The 15154-nt window shown below is 37.3% G+C and overlaps 1 protein-coding gene across 4 annotated transcripts in view; it reads right to left on the bottom strand.

Moving 5' to 3' along the window:
- The window catches only part of slc11a2 (solute carrier family 11 member 2), a 212569-nt gene that overhangs the window by 126031 nt on the left and 71384 nt on the right, over positions 1–15154 (bottom strand). For all 4 annotated transcript variants that reach the window (XM_051672313.1, XM_051672310.1, XM_051672311.1 and 1 more), the window contains exon 5: positions 5115–5234. In XM_051672313.1, coding sequence (XP_051528273.1) covers positions 5115–5234 — 120 coding nt within the window. The remainder of the gene's footprint in view (positions 1–5114; positions 5235–15154) is intronic.

The following is a 15154-nucleotide window of genomic DNA, read 5'->3' as shown; positions in this document are numbered from 1 at the left end:
AACTCTCGTGTTAGTAAAGTTCAATCTGGTTGGATCCCCACTGTAGTATCATTGTACTTGGCATGATCGAATGAATGTAAACACATCAGTTTCACCACCATAGGCTACATCAAAAGTTATAAGCATTTTTAAATATTTAGTTATATATATATATATATATATATATATATATAAATATTTTTTTTTTTTTTTTTTTTTTTTTTTAATTAATTTATTTATTTTTTTCCCCACTAGGTTGCACTAGCCCCAAACTTCTCAAGTACCTTCAGGGCATGGTCCAAATGAGACATACCAAGTTTCACAATGATGCGCGTTTGTAAAATGCAGCATTATATAACAAAATTCAATAAGGCTGATGCCCAATATAGCTGACATAGAAACATTCTGTATATTTTGACTGTGTATGCCCCAAGGTATTTTTATGTAAAGATTTACTTTAATAGTTATGAAATTGGTAATTTTGTGAGTATGCAATTTATAGGCAACATTTTTAATTATGAAATTGAATAAATCACAGAATCGATGACAATTAAATCAGAATATTAATTTGAGAATTTAAAAAAAAAAATTTTTATATGGCTCTAATGTTGTTTGACCACGCTGATTTTTTCTTCTTCTACAGATATTACATTACAAGAGCAATGACTCAAAGTCAGAGAATTTACGAGGATTTCAAAATCGGCAGGACATCCTTCATCTGTCATTCATATTATTTTTATTCGCAGCTGATAACGGAAATTTATTAAATTTAGCACATGTACTCATACTATCCTGGTGTGTATATATTTAAAGTTTTGTCATGTTTGGACCTTTTGCACACAAATAAAGGCATATTAGTAGTTATAATTCAAACCAAAATAATTAATTGGCTTATACATTGCATTCAGAAAGTATTCAGACCCCTTCATTCTTTTCACATTTTGTTATGTTGCATTATGCTAAAATGTTTTAAATTATTTATTTTTTCACATCACTCTATACTCCATACCTCAATTACAAAAACCTGAAAAAAAAAAAAAAAAAAAAAAAAAAAACTGAAATATCACATTGACATAAATATTCAGACCCTTTGCTATGACACATGAAATTTAGCTCAGATGCATCCCATGTCTCTGGACTATCTTTGAGAAGTTTCTACACTTACACCTGTGACAAATTCAAATGAATGGACATGATTTGGGAAGGTGCACAACTGATATACAGGTGCATCTCAATAAATTAGAATGTCGTGGAAAAGTTCATTTATTTCAGTAATTCAACTCAAATTGTGAAACTCGTGTATTAAATAAATTCAATGCACACAGACTGAAGTAGTTTAAGTCTTTGGTTCTTTTAATTGTGATGATTTTGGCTCACATTTAACAAAAACCCACCAATTCACTATCTCAAAAAATTAGAATATGGTGACATGCCAATCAGCTAATCAACTCAAAACACCTGCAAAGGTTTCCTGAGCCTTCAAAATGGTCTCTCAGTTTGGTTCACTAGGCTACACAATCATGGGGAAGACTGCTGATCTGACAGTTGTCCAGAAGACAATCATTGACACCCTTCACAAGGAGGGTAAGCCACAAACATTCATTGCCAAAAAAGCTGGCTGTTCACAGAGTGCTGTATCCAAGCATGTTAACAGAATGTTGAGTGGAAGGAAAAAGTGTGGAAGAAAAAGATACGCAACCAACCGAGAGAACCGCAGCTTTATGAGAATTGTCAAGCAAAATCGATTCAAGAATTTGGGTGAACTTCACAAGGAATGGACTGAGGCTGGGGTCAAGGCATCAAGAGCCACCACACACAGACACTACAGTTGCTGTATTCCTCTTGTTAAGCCACTCCTGAACCACAGACAACATCAGAGGCGTCTTACCTGGGCTAAGGAGAAGAAGAACTGGACTGTTGCCCAGTGGTCCAAAGTCCTCTTTTCAGATGAGAGCAAGTTTTGTATTTCATTTGGAAACCAAGGTCCTAGAGTCTGGAGGAAGGGTGGAGAAGCTCATAGCCCAAGTTGCTTGAAGTCCAGTGTTAAGTTTCCACAGTCTGTGATGATTTGGGGTGCAATGTCATCTGCTGGTTTTGGTCCATTGTGTTTTTTGAAAACCAAAGTCACTGCACCTGTTTACCAAGAAATTTTGGAGCACTTCATGCTTCCTTCTGCTGACCAGCTTTTTAAAGATGCTGATTTCATTTTCCAGCAGGATTTGGCACCTGCCCACACTGCCAAAAGCACCAAAAGTTGGTTAAATGACCATGGTGTTGGTGTGCTTGACTGGCCAGCAAACTCACCAGACCTGAACCCCATAGAGAATCTATGGGGTATTGTCAAGAGGAAAATGAGAAACAAGAGACCAAAAAATGCAGATGAGCTGAAGGCCACTGTCAAAGAAACCTGGGCTTCCATACCACCTCAGCAGTGCCACAAACTGATCACCTCCATGCCACGCCGAATTGAGGCAGTAATTAAAGCAAAAGGAGCCCCTACCAAGTATTGAGTACATATACAGTAAATGAACATACTTTCCAGAAGGCCAACAATTCACTAAAAATGTTTTTTTTATTGGTCTTATGATGTATTCTAATTTTTTGAGATAGTGAATTGGTGGGTTTTTGTTAAATGTGAGCCAAAATCATCACAATTAAAAGAACCAAAGACTTAAACTACTTCAGTCTGTGTGCATTGAATTTATTTAATACACGAGTTTCACAATTTGAGTTGAATTACTGAAATAAATGAACTTTTCCATGACATTCTAATTTATTGAGATGCACCTGTAAGGTCTCACAACTGGAAATGCATATCAGAGCAAAAACCAAGCCATGAGGTCAAAGGAACTACCTGCAGAGCTCAGAGACAGGATTGTGTCGAGGCACAGATCTGGGGAAGGCTACAAAACATTTTGGCAGCACTAAAGATTCCCGAAAGCACAGTGGCCTCCATAATTCTTAAAGGGAAGAAGTTTGGAACAACCAGGACTCTTCCTAGAACTGGCCGCCTGGCCAAACTGAGCAATAGGGGGAGAAGGGCCTTGGTAAGAGAGGTGACCAAGAACCCAATGGTCACTTTGGTTGAGCTCAAAAGATCATGTGTGGAGATGGGAGAAACTTGCAGAAGGTCAACCATCACTGCAACACTCCAACGATCTGGGCTGTATGGCAGAGTGACCAGACAGAAGCCTCTCCTCAGTGCAAGACACATGAAAGCCCACTTGGAATCTGCAAAAAAGCACCTAAAGTATTCTCAGACTGTGAGAAACATGATTCTCCGAGATTATTCTCAACAAGTTTATCATCACCGATCCTCCACCTGGTCATCTAGTGGTTAGACGGAGACCTGGAGAGGCCTTCAGGCCACATGCCTTCAAGTCTTCAAGCTACATTGGTTTTTACAGCAGGACAATACTCCATGCCACACAGCCAGGTCAATCAGAGTTTGGATGGAGGGCCACACGATCAAGACCCTGTCATTGCCAGCCCAATCTCCAAACCTGAACCCCATTGAAAACCTCTGGAATGTGATCAAGAGGAAGATGGAAGGCCACAAGCCATCAAACAAAGCTGAGCTGCTTGAATTTTTGCATTAGGAGTGGCATAATGTGACCCAACTGCAATAAGAAACACTGGTAGAGAGCATGCCAAGACGCATGAAAGCTGTGATTGAAAATCAGGGTTATTCCTCCAAATACTGATTTCTGAACTCTTCCTAAGTTAAAACATTAGTATTGATTGGTTTAAAAATGAATATGAATTTGTTTTCTTTATTCAAGGTCTGAAAACACTGATTATTTTATTTTTATTTTTACCAGGTGTCATATTCTGCAAATAAATGCTCTAAATAACAATATTTTTATTTGGAATTAGGGAGAAATGTTGTCAGTAATTTATAGAATAAAACAAAAATGTTCATTTTACTCAAACACATACCTATAAATAGAAAATCCAGAGAAACTGATAATTTTGCAGTGGTTTTTTTTTGCATTCTACTGAAAGAGTTGTATCGCTAATGTCTTTGGAATGATTTGATGTTTAATTTTTTTGATAACTTTTTGTCAGGAAGGTTCGTGGATGATGTATACCAAATTACGTGGAAATCAGACAAACGGCCTAGGAAGAGATCGAAAAAGCAGGTTTTTCAAACAATGTGTGTGTATATATATATATATATATATATATATATATATATATATATATATATATATATATATACATACACATACACACACACACACACACATACATACATACATACACTCTCTCTCTCTCTCTCTCATTTTTGTTCAAGTATCGTCATATTGTGCTCCTTGAAACAACCACACTGTCTTTTTCCAGAGCAGCCTGTATTTCTCCTGAGGTTACCTATGTGTTTTTCTTTGTATCCCGAACAATTCTTCTGGCAGTTGTGGCTGAAATCTTTCTTGGTCTACCTGACCTTGGCTTGGTATCAAGAGATCCCCGAATTTTCCACTTCTTAATAAGTGATCGAACAGTACTGACTGGCATTTTTAAGGCTTTGGATATCTTTTTATATCCTTTTCCATCTTTATAAAATTACATTACCTTGTTATGCAGGTCTTTTGACAGTTCTTTTCTGCTCCCCATGGCTCAGTATATAGCTTGCTCAGTGCATCCACGTGAGAGCTAACAAACTCATTGACTATTTATACACAGACACTAATTGCAATTTAAAAAAACCACAGGTGTGGGAAATTAACCTTTAATTGCCATTTAAACCTGAGAAAATAAGGTTATTTTTAGGACCTTTTAGGACATTTTCTTTACAAACAAGCAATTACTAAAATGCAAAAGAATGTCATACTGATTTAACATATTATGTCCGGATTTTTTACTTCCTTACCATTTTCATATTTTTTTCATTCTTCTCAATGATATCCTCATTATTGTAATACAGTAATTTTACAGTAATACAAAGTTTGTTTGTTGTTGATGTTTTTATTCAGCTTAAATTAAATGCTCGATTCTTGGTTTTTGGGTGAAATATGACATGTTCTTGACAGGTTTTGTGAGATTAATCCTTAAACAATCCTAAATCAATTCAAGAACATTCATTTCTCCAGAATGGAATACTTTCTCATTTGCAAACATAAAAGACATGAACTTACTGTTGGATAATGTCGGTTGCAAACCTCGGCCAGGTGCATCCCTGTTACTACACCAAGACGAGCAGCCAGACGCTGCAGCAGAAGCCCAATGATAGTGGCCCCCAAGAGCACCCACAGCAGCTAATGGGAAACAAACACACAAGAAGGGTTCAAACACACAGCAAGGCAGGCTATTGAGTTCAACACTGTGACTCCGGCCCTGTCCCAAATGATGCACTTGGTGTGGACTTGCGGTCTCTGCTTTTATTTGTGAGAAGAGGATTTTCCAGTGCTGATTTAAAACTGATCACAGTAACTATGTTTTAGAGATTCTGTAAAAACAAATAACTTTTTGTTTTCTTTTTTATTGTGTGTATAATAAAACATTTAATAAAACATTGTTAACTTTAATAATTACACATCATTCCAAACATGTATAGTATGTTTAATTAAAAAAAAAAACTTTCACTAAACATTTCAAAATAGTGCTTTAAAACTAAAAAAATTTTAAAAGAAAATTTTAGAATTATTGAGTCTCTAAAACAGGGTTGTCCAAACTCCAGCCCAGAAATTGTTTGCTATTGAGAAATTACATAAAATTAATAAATCAAATTCTGAACACTGGATATCATAATCACGTACAGCCACATTTCATAGAGCATCTTCTCCACTAGTGTGTTCTCTTTGCAGTGGCTATCAGCTTCATCCAATGGAAGATCTTAACAGGAGTTTGGAATACTCCAGTTCCCTTTCAAGTCAGTGACTTGTTTCCAATCAGAGTAGACTTTTTACTGCTGCAATCACCACGTGAATAGGTCATTAGTAGGGATGGGAATCGTTAGGAATTTAACGATTCCGGTTCCGATTCCTCTTAATAATTCCCATTCCTTAACAGTTCCAGTAACAATTCCAGTAGTTATTTTAGTACTTTTGAGGAAGAATTATTTGAAAATGAGAAATGTGATTCTTATTGAATTTACTGTTCACTGCAGCATAGGCATTGCTAGACCCTATTTAGGAGGGCTTTAGCCCCCCTAAAATTAATCTCTGCCCCCCTTACAATCTATGACTTTGCAATCAGCACGTAAGTGTTTACTTGTTTGGAGCGCCGCAGCGCGAGACTGTTTTGGTGGCTTATCCCACCTGTAAAGACTGACTAAAGCCTGAGCCAATAGCTTTGGAGTATTGGCTGTGAAGCAGCATATCATTAGTATGACTTACTGAACGAATACGCCCAAGGTGTGGAGGGGGATGTCGCTTGTTTAGTTCGGTAATCATGTTTAACAAGGAGAGAAAGGGGCTGGATGAATTAAAAGTAGCTAATGACATCAGGACGTTATTAACACTTGTAATTACTTTTAGGCTAATAATGCTGTCTTGATGGTCATGCACAGCAGATCACAAAATGATATGCTTTGTTGTCATTTGAGAGGAAAATGCTTATGATGCTTAAACACTCTCTTAGTAGACACACAGATCTTTATTAAGGATAATTACATTTGTTTCGGTCGTGAATGAGGTGCTTTATCATTGGTTTACAGACTCACTCAAAACACAAAAGACATTCATTTGTTGCCACCTACTTAAGTAAAAGTCTGTTTTACAAAAATGGGTTCTGGACAAATAAGTGAAGAAAACTGAACTAATCATTTTTAATACTTTTTTAAATGTATTTTATACCTTTATTTTAGCAGAGTTATTCTATTGAAATTAAGAATTCAAAAGACTCGAGACAGCATTAATAAAATACAGAGAAACATCATATGGAGTTAATTCACTCCGCTAAAGAACGATCAAGCTATATTTACTAATTTATTTTTAATAATAGGTTTTTGTGGTGTTTGATATAACTTTAATCCGCTGACACGCGGTCTGTCAATCAAACATGCGTGCTCGCAATCTCACCAACACGGCACGAATCTGTCCATTCTACTGAATAGCTAATGGATATAGTTTTTCCTGCAGTGACTGTGTTTGACGCCTTCACCCAAATGCTTTTTAGTGATCTCCTTCGGCGCAAAATGCAAAGGGGTTGAACAAAACTTTATGATTTGTCATTGAAGGACTTTTTCTGATAATTTTGGACATATCGCTCTTGTTTATGAACACATCTCTGGTATGTGTGATGTTGAACACTCATGGTGTTTGTTAGTGGACAATCACAGTGACAACTGACCTATCTATATCAGAAAATCGAACTGTTACACCCCTTATGTTTAAAATAATTTCTAAAAGGGATAGTTAACACAAAATTTTAATTCTCTCATCATTTACTCACCCTCATGCCATACCAGATGTGTATGACTATTTATTTTGCATAACATAATTTAAGATTTTCAGAAGAATATCTCAGCTCTGTAGGTCCATACAATGCAACTGAATGGTGGCCAGAACTTTGAAGCTCCGAAAAGCACAAAAAGGCAGTATAAAAGTAATCCATAAGACTCCAGAGGTTTAATCCATATTTTCTGTAGTGATATGATAGGTGTGGGTCAGAAACTGATCAATATTTCAGACCTTTTTTACAGTAAATCTCCACTTTCACTGGCAGTTGGAGATTTATAGTAAAAAAGCCAAGGATTTAAAAATGGATCTGTCTCTCATCCACAGAGCTGAGATATTTTTTCTAAATAATCATAATTTGTCTTCAGCAGAAGAAAATTATACACATCTGGGACAGCATAAAGGTGAGTAAATGATGAGAGAATTTTTAGGTGAACTATACCGTAAACTAACATACCAACATTCTTACTATAAAATGTTTACTTGATGATATATATCTCTCATCATCATCATCATAAAAATGTGTGCTGTCCTCGAGGGTACAGGGATCTAGCTTTGCGGCCCCTGACCTTTCTGAAGTTGACTAGCCCTGCTATAGAAATCTATAGAAGTGGCTAAATAATTTATTTTCTATAATAAACAACAAATTTTAAACAAATTTGTTAAGAAATGGAATTTTTTTTTTTAATTATTATTTGAATGGTTTGTTCAGTGATTTCAGTTATTTTTTATAACTGTATAAGTGTGTTTACTATAAAAAATTAAAAGATTCTGAATGAATAATCTTGAATGATGTAAAAACAGTATATATAATAAAAAAATAAAAAATAAAAAAAAATCTATGCTAAAGAATGAAATACAATAAATGTGCACATCTAATAGTGTCATTGAGGGCTGAGCTCCGCTAAGATTGAAATCCTAGAATCGCCCATGCTCTGCAGTCTGTTGCAAAATGATGAGATCATTTAAGTTGTCTACAGATAAGATATAACAAATCAGAAATACATTTAATACAATTCTTGTAAAAGGTGTGTTTGCTGACTTTTTAGAGACATACAATACCGGTCAAAAGTTTTGAAACACTTGACTGAAATGTTTCTCATAATCTTAAAACTCTTTTGATCTGAAGGTGTATGCTTAAATGTTTGAAATTAGTTTTGTAGACAAAAATATAATTGTGCCACCATATTAATTGATTTCATTATAAAACTAAAATGTAATAAAAAGAAAAAAAGTTTTTGAAATTGATGACTTGGACCAAATAATAAAGAAAAGCAGGCAATAAGTGCCCAACATAGATGGGAACTCCTTCAATACTGTTTAAAAAGCATCTCAGGGTGATACCTCAAGAGGTTGGTTGAGAAAATGTCAAGAGTACATGTCTGCAAATTCTAGGCAAAATGGATCTATGGGAATTATGTTATTCCATAGTTTTGATGACTTTACTATTATTCTAAAATGTGAAAAAAATGTGTGTGTATATATATATATATATATATATAAAAATAAAGAATGAGTAAGTGTTTCAAAACACTTACTTGACCAGAAGTGTATATCCAATCCAATAATTGATCCTAACTAGGCTGTCTGAACTGTATCTAAACAAACAAGAAATGTGATGGCATATTTCATTCATTCATATAAAATTCAAAACGTTACAAAACGTGTGTATCTTTAATTAAACATGTTCATATGAACAACTAGTCAGTAACTGCACTGCTTGATTAAAGTCTCACAGGTCTCAAGTCACATGCCATAACAGTAACAGTTCCAGAGACAGTTTAGACTGTGTTCTGTTGTCTAATGTTGTACTTCAAGCTTGTAAGACTACAATAGTTCTTATTTAATTTTGAGTTGGACATTCATAACTTTTACATCAGTGTAAGATTAATACTATACCAGACTAAACCAGAAGCGGTGTATGTTTGAAGCGGACAGTTCCGGAAGCGCTGTATGTTTCGCGCTGTAGATTCAAAAGAACCGGCTCATCTAACTCATTCTTTCGGGAATCGGACTATACCAGAAGCGCTGTCTGTTTTGCGCTGTAGATTCAACAGAGCCAGCTCATAGGAGTCATTTGTTTGTGTGTTCCAGCCGCATCTGCGGAAAATTCAAGCAGGGGAACCGTTAACGGAAACAAAAGTCATGAAGGTCATCCGATTTCGGTATTTTGTAAAGAATGGAACTCGGTTCTCAGTTCCCAACCCTAGTCATTAGCAGCTCTAAACCGTTACGGGCCATTATAACCATAGAATTTCAACAGGCCAGAGCTGAATGCCTACAAGCTCATTCTCCGAACGTCACAACCCTTCAGTTGGAGGAGGTAATGCTTGTGAAGCTTAGTTCACCAATTTTGTTTTAAATGTATTAAATTAACTTGCCATTTGAACCAGACACTTGCAAAGTCTCCTTTCAAGATAGTCACTCAGCGACAGATTTCGTCTCATGTGAGTCCTCTGGACTGGTTTGTGTAAATAGACTTGAAAAACGCCTCACCACAGGCCATTCTTGAGATTCGCCTTCGAGGGGACTGTTACCAGTTCAAAGCCCTGCCTCCTCGCACAATCACAAAATGTGTCGTTGCGGCGCTTGCTCCAATGAGGCTGAGCAGCATTCATTTTTTTAAACTAACTTGACAAGTGGTTCCTTTTAGTGCAGTCAGAGGAACAAGCTTGCAAAACAGGGATCTGTTGCTTGCACACTGGGCGAAGAGTGTATTGGTGCCCAACCGTCAGGTTTCATTCTTAGGAATGGAACTAGACTCGGCGACCATGTAGGAGCGTATGACCAACGATCACACTCAGTTTATCCTCCAGAGCTGAATGAATTTCAAGCTAGTGAGAGCTTTTCCATTGAAACAGTTTCAGCAGACTTTGGGGCTGGTGACTGCCACCACGGCCGTTACCCCCTGGGCTTGTTACATAGGAGGCCTCCCTGGTGTTGGGTCAACTCCACAGTACCTCGTCACTCATGGCGACACGGTCCCTTGTGTCTTGAGCTGCCTAGCCACTCTAATCATTTCAAAAACATATGTGTTTTTATCACAAATGCGTTGTGCTCGGTCAAGTGATGAAAGCCTTCTGCACAGCTACACGATCACCGTGGCACATAAATCACCTGGAATTGCTTGCAATCTTCCTAGCTCTAATAGATTTCCAGCCCGTCGTGCAGGGCTTTCATGTACTGATCTGATTAAGCAGCAGTGCAGTTGTGCCATAAATAAACCGCCAGGAGGGAGTTTGGTCGCACCTAATGATGAACTTGGCATGCCAGCTTCTCTGGTGGAAGAGGCATCTCCTGTCAATACGTGCACCAAGGGGTGGAAAGAGTCCTGAAAAATTTAGTGTGAGTATAGTAAAATTACCTGTCCTAAAAACTACTCAAGTAAGAGTAAAAGAGTAGCTTATTTAAAAGTACTCATGAGTAGTGAGTATTGAGTACTGAGTTGCAAAATCTATGCCGCCTTATAATACACACAGTATGCTGCAATTTTAAAATATGGCATACAGACAGTAATACACATTCCCTTTTATGGCTGTTTATCAGAAAGAATGAAAAATATAGGTATACTCCAACAATTTTCTTATTCACTGCTAACTTTCAAAATACTCTTATCTGATTCCAAAAAAATAACAGGGAGACATGATTTTGTGTAGGGTCTAAATTTCTCTTAACGCCGACAGAGCAAGTTATTGTTGCATATAAACATTATGTTCTAAACAATGCAAAACATTATAAAAAAGGTGGTCACTTGGCATGTCACGTCCCGCACAATAGATGGGGTATAGAGCAGGGGAAAGCAAAGTTTTTTTTGGTAGAAGGGCCACATATTGTATCCCTTCTGAGATACAATGATCTGCATTGATTTAGTTCTTGGATCTTTTAAGCTCATAAATAGTTGTGTTCTTATTCTAATGCATGATGCACAATTTTCTGAAGTGTATTTGTGACTGATGGGAATATTCTACCAGAAGTATTGCTCTACTTTTCTATCAGGCTTTAGAAAAACATGATAAAAGCGGAGCATAATTATACATTATTTTATCATCTCTACATTCCTGGTAATTTATAATTCAAATTAACACACTCTCTACATCAGGGGTTGTTATTATTAAAAAGTTAACAATGCCACTGTTTTATTATAATACATTAATACTTTTAAAGCTAATACTTTTAATAACTAAGTTATTCAGCCAAAAGCAGTGAGTGGTTTTCTCGTTTTCTTGTTATTGTTGTTTGATTAATAGCCTTTTAATGACATACTAGACAGTGGTCTATTGGGTTACAATACAATCAGTTTTTTGTCCCACTGTTAACTTTCACTTTGGACATAACTGACTGTTTACATTGATACCTCACCAAAACAGGCATTTTGGAATTATGAAGTGTATTTGACCGTTTAGGCGCATATGAGAGCACACACATGTAAAGCGCACACACTAAAAAGTCAAACAGTGCGTGCCTACAGAAGCGAGGAAATGAAAAGTCAATATTTTTTATTTTATCAAGATCAAACAGTGGTTGTCTTGCTATCGCGATCGATGTAATGAGCACACCTGGTCTAGATGTAGAACATAGGCTAAATATAGAAACTTACTCCAAAGTTTATCATAGATATAGAGGATCTTTTTCTGATTAATATAAGAGACTATTTAGCAGAGACGGGCCACTTCTATTTACATGAATGGGAGAAATTGGAACACCCAACGGCAGCCAATGGTCAACAGATGTAGAAAGTTAGTACCGCCTAACAGGTAAAAGAGCCAATCACCTTTTAGATACAGACAGAAACAGTTCTTTGATCGTAATCTTGACCAACTGTTTTGGAGATATCGGTCTTTTCCCATTCAAGTAGATAGGAGCTGCACTGTCATGATTGGAAATAGCCTCCCGAGAGCATTCCAAACATGGCCGGCAGTGGAATGGCTTGCTAAAAAGACTTTATTAATATTGAGATCATTTTATCGCCCAGCTCTATTTCTAACATTACAGCAACCCAATAATCTCTGTGATAGATAGCTAATTTACAGGCTACGTTAACGATACAGAGAACGTAGTAATAGGAAATATGAAATTTACCTCGATATGTTTCTTCAAATTAAAGGAAGAATTAATGCTGATTTCCCAATTGGCTTGAGCAAGCTAAACTCACATGACACGATCAAGCATTTGGCCTTCTTCACTGCGAAAAGCACCTTCAGGTGCGGCCATGGATGTTCAGGTGCTGATATTAAACTGCTGCTTGAGGCATCCTCCACATCCATAGCAGTTGGTGCCAGATCTACAGCTGCCATTTAAGTTTTCTATGCGTGAATTTATTTGACGGGAGTCACGAGACTCTCGTAGCCAATCACGTTGATGGCTAAAATTTAAATCAGGACAAGGAAGTAGTGAACACAGACAGAGGGAAAACAGCACACTAAAAGAACAGTTACAGCACTTAAAATGTACTCAAGTGCAAGTATAACATTTTTAAACTACTTAAAGTTAAATTCCTGGGGAAAACTACTTAATTACAGTAATGAGAGTATTTGTAATTCATTACCTTACATCCCTGCATGCAACACACATCCCTGGTCACCTAAAATGCAGTGAAGATCTGCTTCTTCATCAGGGTGTGATACAAGGGGAGTGGAGACTTCACCCTCAGACGGTTCTGATGACTTTTCTATCTTAGTTGGTTGTTTTGCAAAATGAAGGGGAGGTTCTGTCGATGCCTTTAACTACCCTACTGGCTAGTTGGCATTGCAAGTGTGTGCAGATCAGTAGCACGGCATGGTGGTATACGATTGCAACTGATGCAGCGTCGAGGTGACTGACTTGAAAGGGAATGGTGCGGTTACGACTGTTACCCTGGTTACCTGAAAGGAGGGAACGAGACGCTGCCCACGCTGGCTGCACTAATGATTTCTCATTGTTAAGGGTTTGAGAGATGCCAAAAAGATGTTGAAAATCCTGATCAAATAGCGCTGCGCTCCACCTTATAACAATATATAAATAACCCATAGTGGCAATTTAGTATCATCTTGACCAGGAGTACTCAACTTTGGAAAGCCCGGGGCCGCAAAGCAGGATCCCTTTAGCCTCGAGGGCTGCACTGTTTTAATCTATAAATTTATATATTATTGAAGCGAATACGCTAAACATGCAATTTTAATACACTATGGAAACATGTATTTAACAAGAAAATAAAACATTATATATACTGTAGATACATAGCTTCACTCTTGTAAAAGTGTGATTCTTTAACAATTAGTTTTTTCATTTATATACGTATATGTATTTATATACGTATATATATATATATATATATATATTATATAGATTGATACACTCATTGAGCACTTTATTAGGAACACTACGGTCCTAATAAAAGTGCCTGACATGGTCTTCTGCTGTTGTAGCCCATCCACCCCAAGGTTTGACGTGTTGTGCATTCTGAGATGCTATTCTGCTCACTACAATTGTACAGAGTGGTTATCTGGGTTACCGTAGACTTTCTATCAGCTCAAACCAGTCTGACCATTCTCCGTTGACCTCTCTCAACAACAAGGCATTTCCATCCGCAGAACTGCCACTCACTGGATGTTTTTTTTGTTTTTTGGCACCATTCTGAGTAAACTCTAGAGACTGTTGTTCATGAAAATCCCAGGAGATCAGCAGTTACAGAAACACTCAAACCAGCCCTTCTGAAACCATCAATCATGCCAGTCGAAATCACTGAGATCACATTTTTTTCCCCCATTCTGATGGATGATGTGAACATTAACTGAAGCTCCTGACCCATATCTGCATGATTTTATTCACTGCACTGCTGCCAAACTTATGCTCTAAACAACTGACACTTCAAAATGTATATACATTTAGCTGAATGATTTTACATGATGATAACATCACGTGGGCCACAACAAAGATGGTTCACAGGCTGGATATGGCCCATGGGCCGCCTGTTGAGTACCATGGATCTAGCCCTTTTTTAATCATTACAACAATGTGGCACGTAACACCTTATTACTTTCTGCATTTGGCCCCCACTAGACAGTTTGGACACATCTGCTCTAACATATTTACAGAGGAGAACACTTTACTGCACATTTAATATAATATATGCCTGAAGAAGTGCTGTTTATATAAATATCACTGATTCTGCAAGCTATGGCAATGCATGGGACTTATGTTCTCCTTTCTTTACAGCTGCCTCTAACCATCCAGATGTGCGAAAAAAACCATACGGTTCGCAAACCACGGTTCGGTAAGCATTTGCTCCGCAGTTCAGCTCTAGTTTAATAACGCATCAGGATCATACAGTTTGGCGAAGAAAATAAAGCACCAAATAGACATGCGTAGTTGTAACCTCCGCTAATGCATCCGTATGGCTATGTAGATGGACAGACTCAAATTTCTACAGAGAGAATCGGTCCTATTTATCGGTTAGTATGTTAAATCAGTTGATGACATCACAGTTCTGCACACAATAGTTGGCAAAATGGCAAGCGGAGAAACAAGCCGCAAGAGAGAAGCCCCTGCATTATTTAAGTCTCCTGTCTGGGAACTTTCTCTTTATGCAGTCAATTACAACAGCGATGGTCAAAAAACGTTTACAAAACAGGCACTGTTTGCAGACATTGCTCAACGTGAGTGCCGTATACTGGTAATACATCGATATTCGATTAGCTATTTACGCTGACATCACCTGAGGATAGATAGTGCACGGCGTGCACAGAGCTGCAGGGGAGCCCGACACTGCACACACAAACTCTCTCTTCCGTCTTTAAGCA

The sequence above is a fragment of the Myxocyprinus asiaticus genome, chromosome 35 (genome assembly GCF_019703515.2).
Source record: "Myxocyprinus asiaticus isolate MX2 ecotype Aquarium Trade chromosome 35, UBuf_Myxa_2, whole genome shotgun sequence".
Lineage (NCBI taxonomy): Eukaryota > Metazoa > Chordata > Actinopteri > Cypriniformes > Catostomidae > Myxocyprinus > Myxocyprinus asiaticus.
The sequence above is the reverse complement of the archived record's forward strand: the minus strand, read 5'-3'. Positions and strand labels throughout refer to the sequence as shown.